The sequence below is a fragment of the Carlito syrichta genome, unplaced genomic scaffold (assembly GCF_000164805.1).
Source record: "Carlito syrichta isolate Samal-C Ts95f unplaced genomic scaffold, Tarsius_syrichta-2.0.1 Scaffold307934, whole genome shotgun sequence".
NCBI classification, from domain to species: domain Eukaryota; kingdom Metazoa; phylum Chordata; class Mammalia; order Primates; family Tarsiidae; genus Carlito; species Carlito syrichta.
Window position 1 is genome coordinate 934,355 of NW_007252030.1, and position 23,915 is coordinate 958,269.

The 23,915-nt window shown below is 38.5% G+C and overlaps 1 protein-coding gene across 1 annotated transcript in view; it reads left to right on the plus strand.

Moving 5' to 3' along the window:
- FRRS1 (ferric chelate reductase 1) overlaps window positions 1–23,915 on the plus strand; it is a 64,230-nt gene that overhangs the window by 17,166 nt on the left and 23,149 nt on the right. The window contains 8 exon segments of the mRNA XM_008064719.2: window positions 1,006–1,092; window positions 3,025–3,213; window positions 4,460–4,596; window positions 8,969–9,063; window positions 9,823–9,970; window positions 12,275–12,457; window positions 22,085–22,183; window positions 23,453–23,600. Of these exon segments, the coding sequence (XP_008062910.2) occupies window positions 1,006–1,092; window positions 3,025–3,213; window positions 4,460–4,596; window positions 8,969–9,063; window positions 9,823–9,970; window positions 12,275–12,457; window positions 22,085–22,183; window positions 23,453–23,600 (1,086 nt within the window).

Genomic DNA, 23,915 nt, shown 5'->3' on the forward strand with positions numbered 1-23,915 from the left:
CCACTCTTGATTTGCTTGCAAAGTTTCTGAAGAAAAGTCAGATATAGTTCTTATCTTTGTTCCTCTTTAGATAAGTTACTTTCTCCTCTGGCTTCTTTCAAAATTTTTAAACCTTTGATTTTATGTAGTATTAGTCAGAGCCCTCCAGATTCACAGACTGAAATAAGATTTTATTGATATTATATATATTTTATGTATTTATTATGGGAATTGGCTGATGTGATTATGGAAGCCCAGGAGATCTGAAATGTGCTGGTGGTGTACATCAGTCTAAGTCTGAAAGTCTGAAAGTTAAGGAGTGACAGTATAGCTCCCAGCTGAGTCTGAAGGCCTTGGGGGTAGGTAGAGGATTGGTGGTGTAGTCTTGAATCTTAAGACCTGGGAACCAAAATCCCTGATGTCTGATGGCAGGAGAAGAGCTATGTCCTAGCTTAGGAAGGGAGAAAGAATTTGCCCTTTCTTTGCTTTTTGTTCTATTTGGGCCCTTGATGGGTTGGATGATGCCCACTCATGCTGGTGAGTGTGATCTTTACTCAGTCTTCTGCTTCAAATGCCAATCTCTCCCAGAAACACCATCACAGACACACCAGGAAATAATGCTTTATCAGCTATCACAGTGTCCTTAGCTTGGTCAAGTTGACACATAAATTAAATATCATATATGGGTAGGTGTAGTTTTTTTGGGGGGTGGGGTGTGGGGGAATAAATATTTATCCCACTTGTTATTTGAGTTTCCTGGCTATGTGGTTTAGTGTCTAATAATAATTTGGGGTCATTCTCAGTCATTGTTATTTCAAATATTTCTCTGTTCCTTTCTTTCTTTTCCTTTTGGAATTCCTATTACCATAAGTCCCCTTCATACAAACTTTCAAGCTGAAAACTTTAAAAGATGTGAATGTGTGTTCGCATGTCTAATCATCTAAGTTAGTTCATGTATCTGGTGTACACTGTCATGTGTGTGCACCCTCTATAAATGGTTGTGCTTTTGCGTACTTTACTGTATAGTACTGTGTGGAGTACAGAAGTACAAGTATCTTTATTTCAAGTTCAGGATGTCCAGAAGCAAGTGTCAAAGCAGTGGTGATAATAGCGGTATGTTAGTAGGTACTGATTGTGTTAGTTAAGCACCTAGGATAATTTTGTTGGACTTACAAACAAATTGGACTTACTGACATGCTCTTGGAACAGAACTTGTTCATATGTAGGAGACTTTCTGTACATGTATATTATACCTTTTGTAGTTGTTCCACAGTTCTTGAATATTCTGTTTCTTTCAGTCTTTTTTTTCTCTATGTTTTTCAGCTTGGCATTTTCTACTGAGACAGCCTCAAGATCAGAGATTCTTATCTCAGATATATCCAGTCTACCAATAAACCCATGAAAGTCACACTTCATTTCTGTTAAAGTAATTTTGATCCCTAGCATTTCTTTTTGGTTCTTAGAACTTCAGTCTCTCTCCTTACATTGCTTATCTGTTATTGCATGTCATCTACTTTATTAATTAGCATCTTACTTATAGTTCTAAATTCTCAATATTTCAACATTGCTCCCATATCTAAGTCTGGTTCTGATGCTTGCTCTTGTCTTCACAGTGTGTTTTTTTGCCTTTTAGTATGCCTTGTAATTTTTTTCTATCTTTTTTTTTCAAAGCTGGACATATAAGGAACTGCTGTAAATGGGTCATTAGTAATGTGGTGGTAAGGAGTGGGGGGAGGAGGTGTGTTCTCTATACCTGGAGTAGCCTCTATCTGTTAGTGAGCCTAGGCTCCTGGAGTGTGAACTTCACAGCTACTTTTCTGTTTTACCCATGTAGGCAGAGCAAGATGACTAATGTGGACTGGAGTTGGGTATTTCCCTTCTCTTCCATGGAAGGCTAGAAGGGCTGGAATTATTTCCCTTCCTCAACGTGGAAGGCTGGAGCAGGCTAGATTTGGGTATTTTCCTTCCCCAGGTCAATTAGACTCTGATACAACCCCAGTAGTTGAGGCTTTGGTTAAATATTGTCTCCTGATTTCTGTCACTGCAAGACAACAATGTGTTCTAATGATTCCAAGGCTGTTTTTGTCTATGACCAGATATATAATATACAAAAGTATTTTTCTATGCAGAATAAAATGCTTCTAGACTCTTCCCATGTGCAACCTGTCCATAGTATGAACTTTATTTACTACCATGAAGCATGTCCCTACCCATTTAATGCTGGCCTCAAGTCCTGTTATTTGCGGGTTCTGACTATATGCATCAAGTGAAGTGGTTGGTCTGGGCCAGGAGAAGGTGAGACTGACATAAAGTAGCTGGTTTTCTATTATCCACATGGTGAGAGGAAGATGGAGGAAGAAGATTGCATGTGCTGGCAATTGCATTTCTTAATTCAGAAGTAGCTGGGCTATAGGTAATAGAACTACTGTCTCTTGCAATTGGTTGTCTGTTATCCCTCAGTTTTCAGTATTGCAAATTAAATGATTCATCCCATCCTTATAATTAGTTTCATAAAAAGTTGGGAGAAGTCATATTAGAGATTTATTTAGGTGATGACATTTAAATCCAGAAGAAACATTTCTTATTTGTTCTTTAAGTTTTCTAGGATGAAGTGGAGTAAAATTTTTCACTTTTATTGGACTAGTTTATTATTTTCCAATTGTTTGAATTAAAACTATCATTTATTATCTTTCTTGTCAGACTTTGGGCTATATTTTCATCTTATTAAAAGAACTATGAAAGGAGAGTCTTAGTTTTCTCATATTTCAGGCAAGGAAGTTGAGGCTTAAGTGATTTGCCCAAAGCCTCACAGTTGGTAGTTGGTAGAGCGAGATTTAAATACAGGTTAGACTTCACATATCACATTCGTTTTTTAAAAAAATTAAATTAAGTTAAATTTTTATTTTATTTTATTTTTGTATTTTAGCTGAACGTTGAAGGCAAGTAGTTATCTTGAATTACAGTCTTGTGGTATAAAGGCTTTTTGATTTTACTTTAGTTACCTCTGAAAATAATGTACTTTTGATCTTCTTTTTGAGATGGCAGCCCCCGGAGTGAACCTTGGTGCCTTCGTGTTTCTGTTGCACATTAATTCTGTGGCCAATTACCCCAATGGAAGAGTAACAAGGTCTTGCCACGGAATGATTCCTGAACATGGTCATAGTCCACAGTCTGTTCCTGTTCACAATGTTTCAGTGAGTCAGATGACATTCAGACCAGGAGATCAGATCGAAGGTACTGTGTGGGGATTAACTAAGTACATTTTGAGTTTCACTCTTTTACTCTTCATTGAATCTTTATTATTATTGGATTCAGGCCATTTACTTTAAATCTGTTTACTTTTTTTGGTGTGATCACATTGTTAGATAGTTTCTATTTTGGGTTTAACGATTACAGATGACTATATTACTTAATATACTACCCATTCAGGACAGGTTTTAAAATATGTTTTAAATATTATTTAATATATCTTTATTAATTGTATTACCTCAATAGCAGAAAAAATAAAGTTTATCTTATCTTGTTTATAATATAATAAACGCTTATCCTTCTTGACATAATGTAATCTCTGATAGTTCCCTGATTCCTCAGGCAAAATATAGGCTGATTGTTATAGTTATAAATATAATAGCATTTTGCAAATTTTATTTTCTCTCTCTCTCTTGCTCTCTCTTTCTCTCTCTCTCTCTCTTTCTGACTGGGTCTGGCTTTGTCACCCAGACTGGATTTCAGTGGCACAAATTTCAACCTCCTGGGCTCACTATGTTGGCCAGGCTGATACTGAACTGCTGAGCTTAAGCCATCCTCCCACCTTGACCTCCCAAAGTGCTGGGATTACAGGCATGAACCACTGTGTCTGGCTAAAATTTTGATTTTCTTTAGAGGCAAGGTCTAGATATGTTGCCTAGGCTGATCTTGAACTTCTAGGCTCAAGCACTCTTCCAGCCTTGGCCTCCCAAAGTGCTGGATTCAGGTATGGGCTACCATGCCCCAGCCTTGCAAACTTTATTTTCTGTAATTCTAAAAATACAAAATATTAATAGATATTCTCTAACAAAAAGGATGTATGGAAAAATAAGTTTGAAGTTTTCTATGTGATATGTAATATTCCTCTTAGAGTTTTACATTGTACAGTAGGATATTAAGCACTCCAAGGAATTTGCAGCCAAGAAACAGGTATTTACTTTCATTTAGTGTTTTTCAAACTAATGTAGTCTTGTGGACTGTCCCTGAGCATCACATCACCAGCCTTTTTGCCCTCTGTGGAATGACTGTTGATGTCCCAGGGAGTGAATATCCCATGGAACACAGTTTGGAACTTCTTAATCTATAGGTTATTTCTAGCCTTTTCAGGAGCAGTTTTGTGTATGTATACGTGCTTCCAACTGTGAGGTGCCTCCTCTAAACATCCTTCTGAACATTACTTTTTGGGATGCTGCTAAACCTTTTAACCTATTTTTTTTTTTTGTATGTTTCTCAGTTACTTTGTCAGGGCGACCATTTAAAGGCTTTCTTCTAGAAACTCGTGATGCTGAGGATTTGAATGGTCTTCCTGTTGGCTCCTTCACATTGAAAGACAGTCAGGTGTCACAGCTTTTGACCTGTGAAGATGTACAGGTTTGTGTTTACAGTTGACCCTTGAACCATGCAGGGGTTGGGGGTATTGATCCTTACCCCTGTGCAGTGGAAAATCTGTGTATAGCTTTTGACTCCCTCAAAACTTCACTACGAATAGCCTACTGTTGACCAGGAGCCTTACCAATAGCAATTAATAGATATTTAGCATGCTATATGCATTATAGTCTGTATTCTTACAATAAAATAAGCTAGAGAAAAGAAAATGTTATTAAGAAAACCATAAGGAAGAGAAAATATATTTACTATTCATTGAGTGGAAATGGGTCATCGTAAAGATCTTCACCTTCACTGTCTTCACGTTGAGTAGGCTGAGTAGGAGTTGGTCCTGCTGTCTAAGGGGGAGCAGGGCAGGAAGTGGTAGAGGTGGTGGAAGGGGACAGGAGAGGTGGTGAACTCAGTGTGACATTATAGAAATCCATTGTCATATCTGTGTGACTTTTTAATTTCTTTAAAAATATTTCTACATGCTTCTAAGCCTTTCCCCACCATTTGCTTTAGTTTCAGTGCCATATCACAGAAGGATCCATGTCATTAAAAGAAGTCGTAACGCTGTCTTGATTAATTGGAACCTTCTGTCAGGCTCTCTCATGTCAGTTTGCTTCTGGGCTCTGCTTCCGGACTCATCTTCTTCCTCATCATCTAGCAGTGGTTCGAGGGCAGTCATCTCCATTATGCCATCTTAGGTTACTTCCTGTATTGTAGGGTCTTTAGCTCTTAGAGTTTCTCTAAGGTTCACATTTTGAAGCCCTTCATCACCACCTTTTTTTTTTTTTTTTTTTCCATATTCGCAGTTTCTTTTAGGATGTCCTTGACTGACACTGTTGTAAATCTTGTGAAGTCATGCAAACATCTAGATGGGTTTTTTTTCTAGCAGGAATTTGTTGTTTTGGGCTTGATGGTTTCATGATTTTTCTGCAACGTGGATGGCATCTTCAATAGTATAATCCTTCCAGACTTTCATGATGTTCTATCAGGGTTCTTTTCCATAGTGTCGGCAATCCTTTCCATAGAGTGAAATGAGCCTTGAGAGTCTTGTGACCCCTGATCTAGAGGCTGAATTAGCAATGTTGCATGTGTAGCAAGTAGGCCACTTGGAGACCTTTGGTGTTGAGCTCATGGGGTTCTGAGTGACCAGAGTCATTGTTTCAGATCAGAAGAACTTTAAAGGTCAGTCCTTTACTGGCAAGGTGCTTCCTGGCTTCAGGGACAAAATCTCAATGGAACCAGTCCAGATCAAGGGTTCCCATTGTTCTCAAGTCTTCTCATTGTACAACCAAAGGACTGGCAGCTTGTGTTTATCTTTTCCCTCCAAGGCCAGGGGGTTAGCAGCTTTGTAGATAAGGGTTGTCCTGATTATAAACCCAGTGGTATTTGCATAAAACAGTAGCATTAGCCTCTCCCTCCTTGCCTTGAATCCTGGTACTTGCTTCTCTTCTTTACTAATAAATGTTCTTTGTGGCATTTTTTCCCAGAATAGGGCACTTTCATCTGCATTAGAAACCTAAGGTAGCTGTCCTTCATCCTTAGGGATTTTCTTCATGGTGTCTGGGAACTCAACTGCTGTCTCTTGGTCAGCTGAAGCTGTTTCTCCTGTTATCTTGACATTTTAAAAAGCCAAGCTTCTTTGTAAAAGCATCAAACTATCCTTTGCTGACATTAAATTCTCCAGCTTTAGTTCCTTCACCTTCCTTTTGCTTTACATTGTCATATAATGGGTTCACTTTTTCTCGAATCATATTAGAGTCTATAGTATGCCATTCTTCTAGCAATCCTGCATCCACATAAAAGCTGCATTTTCAGTATGAGATAAAAAGATATTTCATAAAAAGTGCAGGGTTTTCACATGTCCTGGAGTAACTGCAGTGATGACTTCATGAATTTTCTTTTTTATGAAGGTCCATAGATTGGAATTGTTTATTCTGAAATGACAGCAACTACAGCTGCAGAACTCAATCTACAGTACATGAAAAGCTTTTTCTGGTAACATCATGACTTTTCTGTTTTGTGGGAGCACTCCCAGCATCACAGGCAGCACTTTGTGTAGGTCCCATGGTGTCATTCAAAGTTTGTGGCATTGTATAAAACACGATGAAAAATATATGAGAACTGTGAGAGATCACTTTTTATTGTGATAGGCAATTTACTGGAGAGGTGAACTGCTCACATGGAGATGATTAGGGTCACATGGAGTTTTAAGCAGATACTTGGGACGCAAGCTCACTACAATAGCAACAGGAGGTAACTACAAAATTATCACTGTAGTACAGTAGGTGCTACCACTAATTTTATGCAGTTGTGATTTAATACTGCATCTTGACATTTGTTTACATTCCTCTGGACCGTAAATGATACTGTGTATGGTCTGTAAGTGTTTGTGTGCATAAGTTTTAATATATTTTAACTTTTTATGGTAGATTTGTGTATATTTTATGGTAGTAAATAAGATAGACTGGTACTGTATATATTTTATGCATTCATGACATACCTAGCTTTTTATTAATTTTTTTCAATCTTTCTTGGCTACTCAGTTTGAGTTTTTTTCAAATTGTTGCAAATCTCCAAAAATTTTTCTAACACTTTTATTGAAAATCTACATAAAAGTGAACCCATGCAATTTAAATCAGGATTGTTTGAGGGCCAAATGTATTTTGAAATTGCTGTCAGTTATTTATTTTTTAATCTTTTCACTACTGATAGATGCAAGATAAACAATGACATTAATGCTGTATTGCAGACATTTAGATAGATTCACAATGATTAGACACTTTCTTCCTAATTTTACTACTTGCAATATGTTTTTACACATTAGCATCCTAGAAAAGGTAGGACAGTATTTTGGAGAGCTTATAGCTTGTGATGCTTTATATAATATTGACTCTTATTTTATGAATTTTGAAGGGTTTTAATGTTGAAGATAGAGCTCTGGAGTATGACAGAGGTCTATTTATTTTCATTCACTTATTCCTTCATCCATTTAATTTATTATACCAAGAATGGTCCTAGATGCAAGGGACCTGGTAGCAATGGACAAGACTTAATCTTGTTCCTTAAAGATTTCTACAAGCTCTAAATATCAACCTCCCATATGACCCCGCAATCCCCCTACTGGGAATATACCCTGAAGAACTCAAATCACTCTATAAAAAAGATACCTGCACACGTATGTTTATCGCAGCATTGTTCACAATAGCAAGAACCTGGAAACAACCATGCTGCCCATCAAAAGAGGACTGGATTAAAAAAATGTGGTACATATACACGATGGAATACTACACAGTCATAAAAAAGAACAAAATCATGAATTTTGCAGCAACCTGGATGGAACTAGAGTCTATAATACTGAGTGACCTCTCACAGAAACAAAGATCCGAGTATCACATGTTCTCACTCATATAATGGACCTTGAACATCCATTGTAATACTATAAGAAAATGACTGATGGTACTGGGAAACTATGGGGGGGGAGGAGGATAGGATTAACAGTAGCAAATATCTGTCTGGGGATGGGGAAACACCTCTTATCAACAGGGTGCCTGAATGAAACGTAATTGTACACCTAACCCTTAACTGTACCCCACAAAACCATAATAAAAAATATTGATTAAAAAAAAAAAGAGAAGAAGTTCTGGCTTTACACATACATAGGGTATGTGAACATATAAGTAGAACAGTGTGATGATGTTGATTTGAATATACACAGGGTGAGTGGGAAGCATAACAGAGGAAGCATTCTACTAGAATGCTCCAAGCAATGCCCCAAATCACATACAGTTTCTGTGAGTATAAGAGTTTACAACTGTGTAACTATTATATTTAAAACCACAAGGTCTATATCATTGTCTGTTGGAGGGAATTGGGAGAATGCTTCTAGGAGGAAGGGATCTTCAAACTAGGCCTTGAAGAATGTGTAAGAGTTTGCCAGGTGCTTGAAAGTGGGAAACAAGATTGTTCAAGGGAAAGGAATTACTAAAATATTATGCTACATCTTTGGAGGCAGGACGTTTTTCTCTTTTCTTTTGATGAATCTTCTGCATTTGATTTGCATCTATTGGTGGAGGGGTTATACTTTTGTAGTGCACATGGAATGATGAGCAGGCTCTATCTAGTATTAATGGCTTTTGAGTTCTTAGGTTTCTGCTGACTCTAGTTTATTCACAGAGTCAGCTGCAAATCTGTTGCCAGGCAATCAACATATCATTTATTGAGTACCTGAGTCCTTGCTCTAAATGAAATAGTCTTCACCAGAATGCCAAGGTTATGCAATGATAAGTTACTTTGCAAAATGATGGTAGTTCTATCCACGCTAGGCTATTGAGTTGCTGAATGGCACTTCTTTTTCCTTTTATTTTAGGGATCAGCTGTGAGTCACACAAATCCTTCCAAAAAAACAGAAATTAAAGTCTACTGGAATGCTCCAAGCAGTGCTCCGAATCACATACAGTTTCTGTGAGTTTAAGGGTTTACAACTCTGTAACTATTATAATTGAAACCACAGCAGTCTGTGTTATTGTCAATTGGACATTTACTTGTATAGGAGAGGTATGATATAGTAACGGTACCACCTTACTGATGGAAGAGGTTGTTTTGCTTTTTACTTGTTTTTTCTACTAGTATATACCCAATACCTAGGATATGACCTGGCACCTAGTGGGCACTTAGTAGACATTTGTTGAGTGAATGAAGTATTGTGCTGCCTTAATTGTAGTAAGAGCCATCAATTAATAGTTGAATCTCTATGTTGTATGGAGTAATACTTTTAGATTTGCTTCTATGTTAGTATGCAGATAAAAATAAAAGTCCTAAGTCTTAGATGACTTTTTTTTTTGCAATTTCATTTTGTAGGTTAGATTGTCAGAAAAGTAAAACCCTACATGCCCCTCGGAATTACAAAACCCAGTAGAATTAAAATAAGCGTTTCTTCCTTAATCTACATGCAAGGGGAAATGGTTTTTTTCTTTCTTTTTTTTGAGTCAGGGTCTCACTCTGTTGCCCAGGCTGGAGTGCAGTGGCATGATTATGACTCACTGCAGTCTTGTCCTCCTGGGCTCAGGTGATCCTTACACCTCAGCCTTCTGAGTAACTGCTACAGTTGTATGCCACCATGCTTTATTCCTGCTTTATTCCCCCACTTTCTTCCTTTATAGTTTGTATTTGATTGTGTTGGGCCACTATCAGGATTCTGATCTCGCTGGGATTATCTTTCAGAGTCACAGTTGTTGAGAAGTATAAAATCTACTGGGTGAAGATTCCTGGCCCTACAATTTCTCAACCAAATGCACCGCCATTGACAACACCTACAGCCACACTTATGTCTTTGTCAACGTTACCTCCAGCGTCCCATTTAACCAAACCAGTAAGTAACATCTTTGTAGCTTCACTAAATGCAATCTAGAATCACGTGTAGTCATGTATAATGTTCTTGTGTTTAGAAAATATAGAAGAGAATGAAAACAAAAGACATTACACAGGAGTAAAGTGCTTTGCTTAGTTTTTGTGATGTGAGCAAAGAGGTATATTTGTGGGTGGAAATTGTGATTTCATGCACATTGTGGGACAAAGTGCATCATAGCTGTACTGAGTGTGGTAGCAAGATTTTGGGTTCTCTGTGGGAATGTGAAGTAAGTCTTTCTTGCAGCATTATGACTCAGGTTAGAATAAAAGGAATGCAAGCCCCTGTGTGTTCAGGGTGTGATAGGACATTCACATATGATCTGTACTAGCAATGGAGTGTTTTCATTTGAAAATAAATTTGATGAAGCAACAGCATTCTTTTTTTTTTTTTTAAATACCGCCAAGTATCAGGCATGGAGAGGAGCTTAAGCTAATTCTAGACAAGATTAGGAGGAGAGTCCTGAAGTGGTGATATAGCCCTTAGGTCTCATTTGGTTAAAGTCAGAATATACTGGAGAGTTCTATTTGCTGAACTACAGAACATTTCTTGCAAGCTCATCAGCTAGGATTCCACATAGGCCCTCTGATCCAAAGGATTTATGATTGAGAAAATGTATCTTGGTAAGGATAATGAATATTAGAAACATTAGGTTGAAGGATTTTACTGCAGGAAATTCTGGTAAATTAGACTTCTTAAATCTGAAGTGGATATAATAAGAAAGTGTCTTGAGGCAGGTTATTACAGCTGAAGGGACAAAGTGGGCCTGAATACTGACTTATCTGATTTCGATGTATCCTTGGGCAAATTACTTATTTTCCACATCTCGGTTTCTTCACCCCTAGAATGAGAAATAATAATACTTTGCTCTTAGTGTCACTGTGGGAATTAAATAAAATAATGAGGATAATTTTTCTAACTGTGTCTTGCACCTAGTACATAATGAGTAAACATTTGTTCCTTTGCTTTCTCTTCTCCTTTTGTACATCTCCTTTTGTTCACGTAGAGAAGTCTAAAAAAAGCACTTTGCTCCTCTGTGATGTCCTATTTTGTTTTCCTTCTCTTAAGCATCTTATAATATATGGACATTATATTCAATTACATTATTATGAATGTTGCACTTTTGTTTGATGACACAATTAGATCTGTTATTTATATTAGCTCTCAGTTTCATCTTAATGCTTATTTATTAAAAGCTGCTTTAGGGACATAAACACTCTGATTGACCTGAGCTACCCAGTGGGAATCTATGGATAATACTGTTGTCTTTCCAAATGTTAATATGAAAGGCATTAGCTCTTGTTGGAGCTTTTAATGTGTCTTTTAATAATGATCTCTAATTATAGGGAGGTAATTCAGAGTCTTAAAATTGTAGCATTTTTAGAGTTAGAAGAGTCTCAGGGTCTGTTTCTTTCAGTTTTCCTGTTGTATGCTTGAGGGTGAAGAGATCCTGAGAGGGTAAGTTTTTTGGGAGATGGGATGGAGTGAAGGGAAGAGCAGAGATCGAAGTTCAAGTTTCCTAGTTCCTAGTGGCTTGTTCTCTTCACACTACTGTAACTTGGCTTTATGTTCCCATTAAACCTAGTTACAGAGTGTTTAGCTCTCTTCTGAAACATAAGGTCACAGCTCATTCTAACAAGGGCTATTCGTTCACTCTGTCAAATTGTAGAGCTGATGTGTTTTAAGACTCTTTCGCTTATATTCCTCATCAAGAAGGTCTTTTTTCACAACTACTGAATCATTACTATTATTTGGAATGGTGGTATATTTTGGGGTAGCCATTTTTCTTATATAATTTTAATATCAAATTTGAATCTGAATTCTAGAAGCAGGATCCAAGATTTAAATATAACAACTTGCTAATGGTTTGTTTATTTGCTTTTACAAATTTCATCTTTGAGAACTAGAGGATGGCTTTTAGGCAAGAATGTCAGTGTCAATTAAGTCTTAGGGACTTAAATGTTTCCTAAGAAGTTTCTCAAAACTTACTAGAGATTTTGCTTTGGCACACAATGTAAAATGCTTTACAGTCCAACTAGTGTTATGTTTTCTACATGTTAATTAAAATGAATTAAGTTTAAAAGTTCATAGCCTAACTACTGCTCTGGTCACTTTTAATTTGGGATGCATCTTTTGTTTCCTTGTTTGAATCCTTATTACAAAGAGGAATTCTCATTAAAACCCATATTTGAAAGTAGTTAGTTTTCTGTCACTGGCAATGGACTACTTGTTCAATAATTAAGATTTTCCTTCTCTGTCATTTTCTAGTTCAGTGCCTTAGACTGTGGGAACAAGAAGTTCTGTGTTCGGAGTCCTTTGCACTGTGACCCGGAGAACGAAGCTGCCTGTGTCTTCTTGTCCTTCACAAGAGGCGACCAGTCGGTGATGGTTGAGATGAGTGGTCCCAGCAAAGGCTATCTGTCCTTTGCGCTGTCTCATGATCCCTGGATGGTTTGTACCTTTCTCTTTCATACATGATAATGAACAGAGACTCACTGGAGTGTGCTCTGATCAGTGGTGGATCAGCTGTTTGCTCTAGAATAAAAGTGATCACATGAAGGTTGGACATGCCAGGAGAAATGAACTTAGAACAGATTCCATGTCAAATGCTTCAAGTGTTTAATGCTATAACAGTTGGGAAGTTACATACCTCCAAGAGCAGGCTGTCCCAAGGAGAGTTAGAAAATCATTTTATCTCGAGTGGGTTTGGTGTTTTAGGCCTGTCTGCCTGTCTCCTTGGGATAAAACAGGAAGTGCAGTTTGAATGTCACAGTTAAATGCCGTGTATTTTGTAATGCTTTGTAAACCATAGTTGCTTACTCAAGTAGCCAGAACGAAAGCCCATGTTCCTGTTCTTGCTGTCCCGTTTTAGTCATCTTCAGTGCATTTCTCAAACTGAGGATCAAACCTGTGTATCCAGGCAAAATATGTGACAGAAAGCTCAGGGTATACCTGCAGAAAGCAGCTCTCCCTGGTGGTATGGAATGGGCCCAGTGGTTCTACAGGTGGCAGTCTTGTGCTGTGGTGTGGGGGAGCAGGGAGCTGCATGGGCACCCCAGGTTCCCAGGGAGAAGGGAGACATCATGGCCAGGGCACGTGTAAGTTTTGTTCAAGAAGAGTTGGTGTTGGGGTGTGGGAATGTCCACAATGGAGAATGCTCCTGTTTCCACATTGGCAAAGGTAAGGAGTCTTTTCTTGAGAGTTTTCTTCCTATCAGGATTTAAACTTAACGCAGTTCCTTGGGGGAATCATGTTTCAATAAAAAAGGAAAGGAACTCTGACATGGCTGTGGTAGAAGAACTGTTGCTTTCCCTGAAAGTGCTCGATCCCATTGGCCCTGGCACAGTTGCAATTATTGGAGGAAGCTGGGTGCTACTAACTTTGATTAGTAGGATGCCATCAGTATATGGAGATGACTTACATATTTCACAACTCACTGCTAGAATGCACCTGCTGTCCCTCTTCCATCAAACAAAGGATGTACCTTAAATCCATGACATACAGGATATATCATGTGCTTTAAAAAATAACAGAAGATAGTAGAAATCTTTCCCCCTTCAAAGTTGCTTTTTTTTTTTTTTTGAGTTGAAGTCTCACTCTGTCGCCCAGAATGAAGTGCAGTGGCCGCTCCCGGCCACCTCAGCCTCAACTTGCTGGGCTCCAGCGATCCTTCTGCCTCAGCCTTCCAAATAGCTGGAACTACAGGTGCACGCTACCACGCTTGGCTAATTTTTAAATTTATTGTGGAGATGAGGTCTTGCCAAGTTGCCCAGGCGGGTCTTGAACCCGCGGGCTCAGGCAATCCACTCAACTCAGCCTCCCAAAGTGCGGGATTGCAGGCTGAGCCACCGAGCCCGGCTTCAAAGTTGCTTTTATGGGAGATTTTATTTTTATTTTTTTTACTCAGAGTCTTACTCTGTTGTCCAGACTGGAGTGCAGTGGCATGGTCATGGCCACTGTAGCCTTGACCTCCTAGGCCCAGGCAATCCTTCCACTTCAGTCTCCTAAGTAACTGGAACTACAGGCACATGTCACCACACCCAGCTAATTTTTTGGTTTATTGTAGAGACAAGCTCTCACCAAGTTGCCCAGGCTGGTCTCAAACCCCTGAGCTCAGGCAATCCTCTCGCCTCTACCTCCCAAAGTGTTGGTATTATAGGCATGAGCCACCACATCTGGCCTGATGGGAGATTTTATACTTGCTCAGATTATGCTGATTGTTCAGAACATTTCCCTACTTTCTTTTTGCCATCAGACTGGTAGCATTTTCTTTTGGGCATTCTTAGTGCTGGCAAAAATGAACCAAGTTTGATTTATAATGTGAATAATGAGACTGGGTTAAAAATAAAATGCAAAGCTGGGCGTGGTGGTTCAAGCCTGTAATCCCAGCGTTTTGGGAGGCCGAGGTGAGGGAATTGCCTGAGCCCACATGTTCAAGAACAGCCTGGGCAACTTGGCGAGACCTCATCTCTATAATAAATCAGAAAATTAGCCGGACATGTTAGTGCATGCCTGTAGTTCTGGCTACTTGGAAGGCTGAGGCGGAAGGATCACCTGAGCCTAGCAGGTCAACGCTGGGGTGGCCGTGAGCATGCCACTGCACTCCAACCTGGGTGACAGAGCGAGACTCTGACTCAAAAAAAAAAAAAAACAACAACAAAAAAACGCAACCATAAAGCAATAACAAATGATGGTGGTGGTGCATTGTTGTTATGTGAATGTGATAAAACTGGCTAAGAAGGAAGTTCTGAAAAGAAGTGCAAAGAGGATTAACCTGTTGAATAAATGTAGTTTCATCAGGGTTCATCTCTGAGGTACAGCATCCATTTAGATATATGCTCTAGTCACTTAAAAAAAAGAAGCCCAATGTACTCCAATCACTTTATAACCAAAACACATGCTGTAGTGTACTAATGTTGCCTTTTACTGGTCACTTAAAGTCTGTGAGTGAGAGGGAAAGACACTAATACTGCATTGAGTGTGTGCTGAGTAGCCTACAGGTAGACTAGTTATTTCTGTTCTAAATTATAGGCATTGATGGCACAAAAGCATTTATTGCTAATTCAAGATTCATTTATCTTACTTGAAATCTTATCTGTTTCTAGTATGGTATTCATAAAAAATGTTTATAAAAAAGACTTAATTATGCAGGTGCAGTTGATTAACAGAGCAATGCTGTTTAGTGATTAAAATCATCTTTACACCTGTTGGCCTGACTTGGGGAAATGAATCATCCCTAAAATATATTTTTAAAGTGGATATTTCTATTTTTGGTTGTTATTTTAAAATTTTTAGGGTATTTTTATGACCTGTTTCTCTTGAGTATGTAATGTAAATTTAAATACTGAAGGTATCTGATGCTATGAATACTGATTAGATGACCTAAATTATATCTGTTTTTCAATTTGGCTTGTAAATAAATGATAACATTTGTTTTGATATTAGACCTCATCACCAAAATGAGTGAAATATTTAATTTCCATATTTTTGACAACAGTGATCTAATGTCTGAATTTTAACTGAATTTCCAAGGACAGTATGTCTTTACATAACATTGTCGATAGGTTCTTGGAAACTGTGACTTTAACTGAAGCTATGTACAAAAGGACCTTTTGTAAAACTGTCATTTCCTTCGACATTATTTTGTTATAACATTAATGAGAAAAAACTTGGTTTTGTAATATACTGTTTTGCTGAAAATCACAGTTTCTGAGAATATGGCTACAACTTTAAATGAGAACTTCCTGTATATCCACCTTTCCCATCTGAGGCATTTTGTTACCAGGTGTGCATGGTACTAGCTCCCGTTCTTCTCTGTCCCCTGTCCTGAACCATCCTGTTCCATACATGATCTCTCAATGCCTAAGTTATAGGGTATTCCTGGTCCTGACCCCTCTTGGACTCCAGGTTTGATTTCTAGGTTCTGGCAGGTCTTGTCCAGACATGTGTTCCAAGTTAACATCTGTAAATTGAACTTGTCTTCCTTCCTAATGTCTCCTTGTGTTCCCCATTCTTGGTGATCAGCAACGGTGTTAGACATGCAGCTACTGCTATTGATTACTTGCTTCTTGTCAGGAACTGACTCTGATAGAACACCTCATCTGTTGCTGTCACATCTTCTTTGGTATTCAGAGAAATTTTGGTTTTGACTTTCATTCATCTCTCAGATCCCAAACTTCCAACTTTTGTTTTGAAAAGTTTTAAACCTACATAAAAGTTGAAAGAATGAGCAGTCATAAACCCCTCACCTAGACTGGCCACTTTCTTTCTCTCTCTGACTCTCTATTTATCTATTTCAATTGATTTATATGGTATGTATAAGTATATATTTTTTCCTGAGCTATCTGGAAGTTGTAGATATCATGACATTTCATCCCTGAGGTTTACAACACATGTCTCCTGAGAACAAGGACATTCTCCTACAATTGCCATAATATCTTTATCACATTGAGAAAATTTTATAATGATATAATAATTTTATGTAATATACAGGACATTCTCCTACAATTGCCACAATATCTTTATCACATTGAGAAAATTTTACAATGATATAATAATTTTATGTAATATACAGTCTATATTCGAATTTCTCTAATTATTCTAATAAAGTCCTTTATAACTTTAAAGTTTCTGATGCATGATCCAATCAGTTATCTCTCTCTGCATTTAGTTGTTATATATCTTTGATTCCTTTACTTTAGAACTGTTATCCTGTCCTTTGTCCTGACTTTTTTTTTTGAGTAGGAGTCTCATTCTGTTGCCTAGGCTGGAGTGCAGTGGCACACTCATGGCCACCCCAATGTTGACTTGTGAGGCTCTGGCGATCCTTCCACCTCAGCCTTCCAAGTAGTCAGAACTACAGGTGCATACTACCACACCTGCATAATTTTTGATTTATTGAGGAGCTGAGGTCTTGCCAAGTTGCCTGGGCTGGTCTCTATCCACGGACTCAGGCAATCCCCACTGCCTTGGCCTCCCAAATACTGGAATTACAGGCTGAGCCACCTGGCCGGCCTGTCCCGATATTTTAAAGTCAGTTATTTTATAGAATGTTCTACAGTTCATGCAATAGATTTATGTGAAGATTTTTGGCACAAATACTGCTTAAAGGGTTTTGTTTCCACATCAGTGCCTCATTTCAAAAGTTTCATGATACTGGAATGTTTCATTATTGACGATGCTATGTTTGGTCACTGGTGGCTCTCAGATTTCTCCATGGTGAAAGTATATTTTCCCTTTGTGATGAATAAGTAATACGTGGGATGATACTTTGCATCTGTATGAATATTCAGTTCCCCAGTAACCTGTTACCAAATGATTTTTAGCATTCATTGCTGTTCCTTCTCTGAAACAATGGCCACATTGGTGGTTGCAAAATGGTGGTTTTCTAACTTGTTTATTAGCTGATATTCTTCTGAAAATAAGAGTTTTCTTTTCTCTGCTCTCCCTTCCCTTTTGGAGTAATATTGTGGACTAATGGGTTCCTTTTGTCCATTGTGTTTAGTTTATTGCCCACATTCACTCTTTTTTAGATGGTCATGGTGACCCAAGGGTGGCCAGCAGGAGCCCTTCAGGCAGGCTTCTTTTATCTTTTGATGTGTCTCCATCATCTTTTGGGCATATCATTGTTTTGTGTGTAATAAGATATTGTCTTCTCACACTTTCATGCATCTCATCATTTCTCAAAGGAGCTTTACTTCCCGTTAGTAGAAATGACATTTAGAAACCCAGATGTGTTTATAATAATACTATAAGAAAGGGATCGGCAGTAGTGGGACGCTGCCAGGGGAGGAGGGGGACACATAACATCAATAAGGGTACCCACACTTTACCTGAACAATGATCACATATGTGCCTAACCCTGAATTGTACCCCACATCTTTAAAATAAAAAATAAGAGAGAAAAAAAGAAAAGAAATGCAGAAGTGGATGTTAACGTGATCATGGCTACTAAACTCTTGGATTCTTTGGCTTCTGGTTTGTTTTTTTTTATTGTGGTAAAATATACATAACACAAAATTAACCATCTTCACCATTTTTTAACTATCTTACCGTAATAGGACCTGGATTTTTTTGTAAGGCTTTGTATTTTTAGAGCAGTTTTAGGTTCCTAGCAAAATTGAGAGGAAGGTACAGAGATTTCCATATGTCCCCTGTCCTCACACATGCTGAGCATTCTCCATCAACAACCCCTGCCAGAATGATGCATTGTTATGAAATATGATCCTACAATGACACATCATTATCACCCAAAGTCTGTAGTTTAGGGCTCACTCTTGATGCTGTATTTCCTATGGGTTTGGACAAAATATGACATGTACCCAACATTACAGTTGATTCTGTTTTGACACACCTCTTTTGTTTGGTTTGTTGTCACAGTCTCTCACGTGACTTGCACCTGTCTAGTCTCCTTCCTGGACTGCCATAACAACCCCTTATCAGTCTTCTTGTCTCTCTGATTCCCTTTCCATTTCATCCTTCAACAGTCACTGGAATTTTCTTTCTAATCCACAATTAGTATCATCTCAAAAATATCCCCCAAACCTTTGGTGAACTGTTAGTAACTATAGAAAAATTGTTCCTTTTCTTTAAAAAATTATTCATTTATTAATTATACAGTTGTAGAGTACAAGTGAGGATTTGCTACATAAGTGGGCTATATGCAGGTGATTTCTGGGCTTCTAGGTAGCCCTCACTGCCCCTGGTACCACAAAGGGATCAGCTAACTTCTGTGTGAAGCAGAAGATGAAACTGAGAACATCGTGGAAAATTGGTTATATTTTCTTTAGCATGGCTCTTACTACTCTTCAAAGTCTTGGCGGTACTTCTTGGAATTTCAGGCCTTAGAGGTCTCTTTTATTCTTTTTATATTTTACCTAATAAAACTGCCTGTTTTCTAAAATTTTCACATATATATTTCTGTATCTTGGTCCTGGAAGTTCCTCAACTTGGAAAGTCTTTCCTCAACTCTACCTTATCCTTCTGCAAATATGTTTTATTCTCTAAGTTCTACTTAAGTACTATCTTTTCTGATAAGCTGTTTCCAATTCTCTGGCCATACATAACTTATCTTTTCATGACACTTTGCCTAAATCTTCATTTTATCATATTTGATGTACTGTTAGAACTGTCTGTCTCTTCCTTTAGAACACAGCTGTTCCCTGGGAGAACTATATCCTAGTTATCTTTGTTTCTTCCATGGTATCCAGCATAGCATTTTCTCATAGGGTGCATACTTGATGCTTGACTTGAGAAGGGCGAGCTGGGGAGAGAGCTTCTGTACGACCAGGGTTTTGGCAGCAGTTCTTTTTTTTCCCTCTTTTAAGAGACAAGGTCTTGCCATGTTGTCCAGGCTGGTCTTAAATCTCCGGGCTCAGGCAATCCTCTTGTCTCAGCCTCCCAAAGCGTTGGGATTATAGGTGTGAGCCACTATGCCAGACTAGAATTTCTTATATTGTATGCTCCTCTGTTCCAAACCTGGGGTTTCTAGAGCTGCCTGGAGCCTAAGGTTGCCACAGCACTTTTCATTTGGAATAGTGAGCACTGAGAGTCAGTCACCTGTTCTCTGGCCCCAACATCTTTTCCAATATCGGGAGGTCTGCCTATATTCATTTAGTATTATAGTCCACTTACCATCAGTTTGCCTCAAAAATCATCCGTTTTGCTGTCTTAAAATTTTTTTTTTGTCATTGCACATTCTTTTTTAAATTTGTATTTTCTATTTTGATTTGGGGGTACATAGGAATATTGTGTGGTGGTGAGGCATGGGCTTCTACTGAGCCAGTCACCCAGATGGTGGACATGGTACTCAGGGGTGATTTTCAGTCCTTATCCCCTCCCTTCCTCTCCCTCATAGGAATCCCTGAGTGTCTGTTGCTCCTATCCTTGTGCCTGTGAGCATACAGTAGTCAGCTCTCACTTATAAGGGAGAAAATATGACATTCAGTTTCTGTTTCTGTGATAGTTCGCTCAGGATGATGGTCTCTAGTTGCATCCATGTTTCTGCAAAGGACATGATTTTGTTCTTTTTTATGGCTGTGTAGTTTTCCATGATGTATGCATTACCACATTTTCCTTATTCAGTCTACCATTGATGGGCACCTAGGTTGGTTCCGTGTTTTTGCTGTTGTGGTTAATGCTGCAACAAACATGCGTGTGCCGATATCTTTTTGGTAGAGTGAGTTGTGCTCCTATGGGTGTGCACCCAGTACTGGGATTGCTGGGTCGAGTGGTCAGGCTAGTTTCAGTTCCTTGAGAAATCTCCAAACTGCATTCCACAGGGGTTTAACTAGCTTGCATTCTCACCAACAGGGAATACACCAACATTTTGTAGTATTAGACATTTTTTTATATAACAGAAGAATTCCTATGCCTCGCTGATGACAGACATTCTAGAAAACATGCATTGTTTAAATCAGAGTTCAGCACACTTTTTCTATAAAGGACCAGTAGTTAATATGTAAGAGCTTGTGGGCCATATGTTCTCTGTTGCAACTACTCAGTTCTGTTGTTGTGTTCCAATAAAACAAAAAAAAGCTATAGCTGAATGTGAGTTTGATGTATTTTCATTTGTCATGAAATACTCTTCTTTTAATTTCTTAAGTCATTTAAGTATGTAGAAGCTCTTCTTAACCTATGAGCTATATAGAAACAAGCTTCGGGTTGAGTTTGGTGTTTATGCTGTAGTTTGTTAACTCTTGGCTTAAATCTTGACTACTCCAATTTCTTAAAATCTTGAATTGGGCTAATTCTGATTTGACTATATGATGTATAACAATGAATAATTGCTTTGTTAAGAGTATGTCCTTGAGAGTTTTCAAAAGTTGAACATTTTAAAACAAATTTGAGTTTGAAAGTATAGAAAAATGTTAGAATTAAATATTGGAATTTATAGAAAAATTTATTTTAACAGAGTAGTCTTGGAACTTGTTTAAGGAGTTTAGTGACTAAGGCACATAAAGAACCTTGTTAGTTTATAGAGAAAATAAATTAAAGACAAAATTATAGACAGTAACTTAAAGTCAGGATTACTCACATGTACCATCACTTAAACGTACTTTGAAGTTACAGTCTGTGCTCTGATTATCACTTTAAAGAATAAGATCTAACTTTCAGAATTAAGGAATACTGTTAGAGACTAAATGATAGATAAGAAGTAGACTGCCTGACAAAAAAATTCTTTCTTGAGCACAGATATTTTTGTCTCAGTTATATAGCATTAAGTCTATTGAGTGTGTACAATATTTGATTTCAGCGTCTTCCATCTTTTTTTTTTTTTGAGTCAGAGTCCCACCTCTTGCCCAGGCTGGAGTGTGGCATGATCACGGCTCACCCCAGCCTGGACCTTCTGAGCTCTGGTGATCCTCCTGCCTCAACTTCCCAAGTTGCTGGGACTATAGGAGTGTACAACTACACTTGGCTAATTTATTTTATTTTATTTTAATTTTTTGTAAAGACAAGGTTGCAGTAATGACTGGGCTGGTCTCAGACTCCTGAGTTCAAGCAATTCTCCCTCCTTGGCCTCCTAAAGTACTGGGATTACAGGCAGAAACCACTGTGCCTGGCCTAGTGTCTTCCATCTTAAAAGTTACCAAGAAACATCCAGTACAATGCAGTGTATTCACAGTCATTAAAATATGTAGGATGTAGACATTTATTAACAAATAAATATCTCAAATAATGTTCATGGTTAGTTAATTGAAAAAAGGTAACATAACTATATATTTTCTTATTTGGGAAAGCAAAATGGGTTTAAATACAAATAGGTTTGAATGAATATACATAAAAGCATTACAGCAGTATTCAACTGGTGACAGGTTTTTGAACACATAAGCATGTTATACGCCTATTTTCATTTATTGTTTTACACTGACATTTCAGTGCTTTTGTATTATAACAAAATTATTTTAAATTAACAAACTAGACAGCCAATCTCTAGAATTTATAGTATTATTTAAGACTGAGTCAGTAAATTATATTTTAAAAGTATCAAATAATACGTGATTTCCTGAAGGTCTTTAATAAAACACAAAATGATGAAATTCACTTGAATGTCTTTCATTTGCAATTGTTTTTCAGGGTGATGATGACGCTTATCTGTGTATTCATGAAGACCAGACTGTGCGCATACAGCCTTCCCATCTGATGGGACGAAGTCATCCGGTGATGGACTCCAGGGTGGGTATGAAAACTCTGGAGCTTCCACCTGGCTGATCCTGTTTCTGGCTACATGGCTGCCTTGCCATGGCCTGCTGCAAGGCAGCCTCCACCCACAGACACAACCTCGCCTGAGTGGGGGCCTGGCAGCTGGGCTCTTCTTGTAATGACCTCAGAGAAAGTTTTCCATACTTTAGAAAGCACAAGACAAGTTTTTCTCCTAGGAAAAGATGAATTCTTGCTTGTGTCACTTAAATCCTTTTGGTTGCACCTTACAAAAAAGTATTTTATGGTTTGTCAAGAGCATCAGCCCCCTTTCAAAAGCTTACAGACAGGTTTTTAAGAAGAGGCTTGGTGAGGCGCAGTGGCTCACGCCTATAATCCCAACACTTTGGGAGACTGAGGAAGGGGGATTGTTTGGCCCCAGGGGTTTGAGACTGGCCTAGGCAATATAGTAAGACCTAGTTTCTACAAAAAATAAAAACAATTAGTTGGGTGTGGTGGTAGGTGCTTGTAGTTTCAGTGACCTGGGAGGCTGAGGTGGGAGGATCAGCTGAGCCCAGGAGGTCAAGGCTGCAGTGAGCCTTGATTGTACCACTGCATTCCAGAGTGGGTAAACTGGGTGACAGATCCCGAATCAAAGGAAAAAAAAAAAAAGAAGAGGCTATGCTAATGACAGGATTTCTTGACTAGTAAGATGGAAGTTGTCTTAAGTTCCTTTTGCTGATATCAGTGCCATAGGTGAGCTATTTCTGGTAAAGATGTGTCTTTTTCACAGGGCAATTGACAAGCAGATGAGCCTTGAAGGGCCAGTAGCTGTCACTTAATGACATAGCAGATGAGCTGTGACCGAGTCGCAGCCATCACGCAATGACATCACTGTGCATGGCCTTCTGGGGGCTGACCCCACTGCTGACTCGTTCTCCCAAGTTGCAGGCTGCCTTCTGGTCACTAGGGTACTTCTTGTTAATTGCTTTCTCAGAGTTTTGGGTTGAATACTGGTGGCCACATGGAGTTAGTACATCTGCTAAATTTTCTAACCTGGTAGAGGAATCCTGGGCTTCTGGCTCATGTCAAAAATAATTTTTTGCCAAATGGGATAAAGACAAATAAACTGAGAGAAAACGTTTCTTGTACTCTTCAAGGAGGAAGTGGAAACACAATGGCACTGCAGACAATGTGTGCACATATGATCTTGGGGAAAGGAAATTGAACAGGGCAGGGGTTTGATCACATCTTATTTTTAGCCGATCTTTGGGAAGTGCTAAGACGACCATTGTGTGTTTATAGGGTACTCTTGAGGACGTGGCTTGGAGGCTGGCGGATGATGTTATGCAGTGTTCTTTCAGAAGAAACATTACCCTTCCTGGGGTTAAGAATAGATTTGATCTAAACACAAGCTACTACATATTTCTAGCAGATGGCGTAGCCAGTGATGGTAAGTGTATTGTTAAAAGCTGTCCTTCTCAGTTTTTTCTTCTCTTTTTTCCTCTTTCCTGTTTTGAAGACTACTGTAGAGGCTCATATTTTAAGGCACACACTTAAGGGTAAGGAGTCACCAACCTTTTCCATTTTCTCTGAAAATTTGACTCTTTGGTTAACCTTATAGCTTTGCTTCCATGGAAACTAGATAAAAATAGAGTGTCAACTCTGTTACAAGGCAACGTTGCTCATGGTTGAAGTGGCCTCTGGTTGGTAAATGCATGTGGACCAGGAGGACTAGAAATATCTCGTCTAAAGCCATATCTTAGGG